The following is a 2,363-nucleotide window of genomic DNA, read 5'->3' as shown; positions in this document are numbered from 1 at the left end:
CGCCAAACAATGCCCTGATCCCGCCCCCAAACTATGCCCCATCATCCCTGCTTGCAGTCTCCCCCTCAACCCTGGATGTCTCTTACATCCCTCTGCTGGCCAGCCCTGACCTCCTGGTGCCTTGTGGAGAATTGTGTGCCCCTAGTCCCACACCACAAGGAAACAGGATAGATGGTCCAATGCTGCTGGGATGTGGACACAGACAGCCAAAGACCCGGCAAGGGACAGATGCTCCTGAGGCACTGCCCCCTGTACTACCCATTCCCATCCCAGGAAGATAAGCACAAGCTAGCCCTTGGCTGCACTTTATTCTTAATTAATGCAGAGGTCATTAGATTCATTAGGGAACACAGTAAGTACCCAGCCAGGCAGCCTCCCTAAGCCTGGGGTCCCTGAGGTGCTCCAGTTATCTCAGTGGAGCTGCTGTAGAGGCCTGTGGTGGGCTGCCTGTGGGTTTGCAGGATGCTCTTGTCTTTCTGGGACTTTACTGAAGTCTCTGGGACATTCAGTGTGGCTGGGGGAGCTCTTCATCCTCACCTATGGGGTCTGTTCCTGGGGGGGGGGGGGGCTTTGGGGGGTTGCCGGGGCGTACCCATTGGGTTTGGGGGGGGGGGGGGGCATTTGGGGGTCTGCAGGGCTGTACCCATTGTGTTTGGAGTGGTGCAGGGGTCTTCTCAGGTCTCTGCAGCTTTGAGAGCTGGGTCTTAGCCATATCGTGGCATCCCTTTCCTGGTTTTTTGGGGGTAGTTTGGCCATGCCCAGAGCTGTTCCTCTCTTTTGGGAGAGTTATATTAGGGTCTTTGGTTCCCCTCCCTCAGTTTCATTTGATTGCTGTGCACTCTGTTTAGTATCTCTTTCAAAGAAATTTTAAATATGGAGGGGTTTTCCTCCAGACTGGTGGAAGGAAAGACAGGACTACAATACAAAGTGATAAACACAAGAGATTACACTTGCACTTTCAAGTTGTGGTCTTTGCTAAAAGGCTGTCCCCAACTCTAGGGAGAAATAAATGTGCAGCCCAGTGAGTTTTATTGCCACTCTGTGAGCACAGACTGAAGAAAAAGGAGGAATTACAGGGAGACGGTTCCACAACCAGCGCTGCAAATGGAAGAACGCTCCTCCATCTGCTGGCTGTCTGCATGCCTCCCGCAGCTGCCAGGCTGCACCCACCCACTGCTGCTCGTGTGTGCGCACTGGGGCGCACTGCCGCCATGCGCTCAGGCCGTCAGTGCCCAGGTTTGGCAGAGTGGCACGGTGTTCCCAGCAAAAGCTACGTTTATCTTTTGGCTATAGTGGTGCAATCAGTGACGGAAAATGCAGACAGATAAAAGAGAGAAGACTGGTGAACAGATTTTTATGAACTGGATGAAACAGAAGGAAAAACACTATTCAGCGGACCCTTGGTATCACTAGAAACTCCCAGAGAAGGAGGTGTTCCTGCCTGGACAGCAAAGACAACTAGCAATAAAAAGTTTTTGTTACTTCTGTCTCTCAGGGGCAGCTCTAAGGTCTAAATAATCCATTCTCACCCTGTGGATACTGTTCATTGTGTCTGGATTAGCTTTGCTACGGTAGTTTCTTGTTTGTTTTGTTACCAGGTATGCATATGTGAAAAGGGAAAGATGTAATACCTGCTTTTTAGATTAATTGCTGTGCCTGAAGTCAATTACAGCCTGCCTTATGGCCCCTTTGGTGCGCACCAAGGCTCTGCATGTGCCCCAAGACCCTCAGTTCATATTTCAAAATGCTCCTAAACCCTCAGTGTACCTTTCTGTGTGCCCCTGGGCACTGTGTTTGTCTTGCAGCATGCCCCAAAGCTTTCTGTTTAGCTTTCTTCCCTGTCCCTGAATTTTCTGGGTACTTTCTGGTGTGCTCCAGGATTGTGATTTCCTTTCTTTAATGCACCAAGGATCTCCCGTTGCTATTCTGTGCTCCCAGAATATTTTGTTTGCCTATCACCCCCTGATGTTTCTTCTTTTTTTTTTTTCTTTTTCCCCTTTCGTTGTACCCCAGAGCTCACCATTTGCACCCTTAATACTCATTCCTTTTCATGCACCCCAGGTCTCTCTCTTTCGCTTTCAGCAAGCTGCCCTCTGGAGCTGGGCACCTCTGCAGCTCTGGCAGCCCCAGCTGTTGTCCCCTGTGGGCTCTGGGGCAGAGATGGCAGAACAAGCAGCCCCAGATATGACAGCAGTGCCCTCTCGGTTTCCAACGAGCTGTAATCATACATAAATAACTGTGCTGCCCACGGTGGCCGCGCTTCTGCAACTCTGGGAGAATGGGGCCAGCACCAAACGGGGGAGGGGGCTGGCGGTGGTGGTGCAGCAGGGCAGCGGAGCCCAGCGCGGGGGCGAGGGGGGCGG

General features: G+C 51.9%; 1 protein-coding gene across 1 annotated transcript in view; it reads right to left on the bottom strand.

Annotated features, from left to right (window-relative positions):
• Positions 1-824, bottom strand: part of CSNK1D (casein kinase 1, delta) — a 25,017-nt gene extending 24,193 nt beyond the window's left edge. Inside the window, exon 1 of the mRNA XM_009881259.1 lies at positions 803-824. Within this exon, the coding sequence (XP_009879561.1) occupies positions 803-824 (22 nt within the window). The remainder of the gene's footprint in view (positions 1-802) is intronic.
• Between the last annotated feature and the right edge of the window lie 1,539 nt (positions 825-2,363).

Source organism: Charadrius vociferus, unplaced genomic scaffold, assembly GCF_000708025.1.
Source record: "Charadrius vociferus isolate BGI_N301 unplaced genomic scaffold, ASM70802v2 scaffold373, whole genome shotgun sequence".
In the NCBI taxonomy this organism is placed as follows: Eukaryota; Metazoa; Chordata; class Aves; order Charadriiformes; family Charadriidae; genus Charadrius; species Charadrius vociferus.
This window is presented reverse-complemented; position numbering and strand designations above follow the sequence as displayed.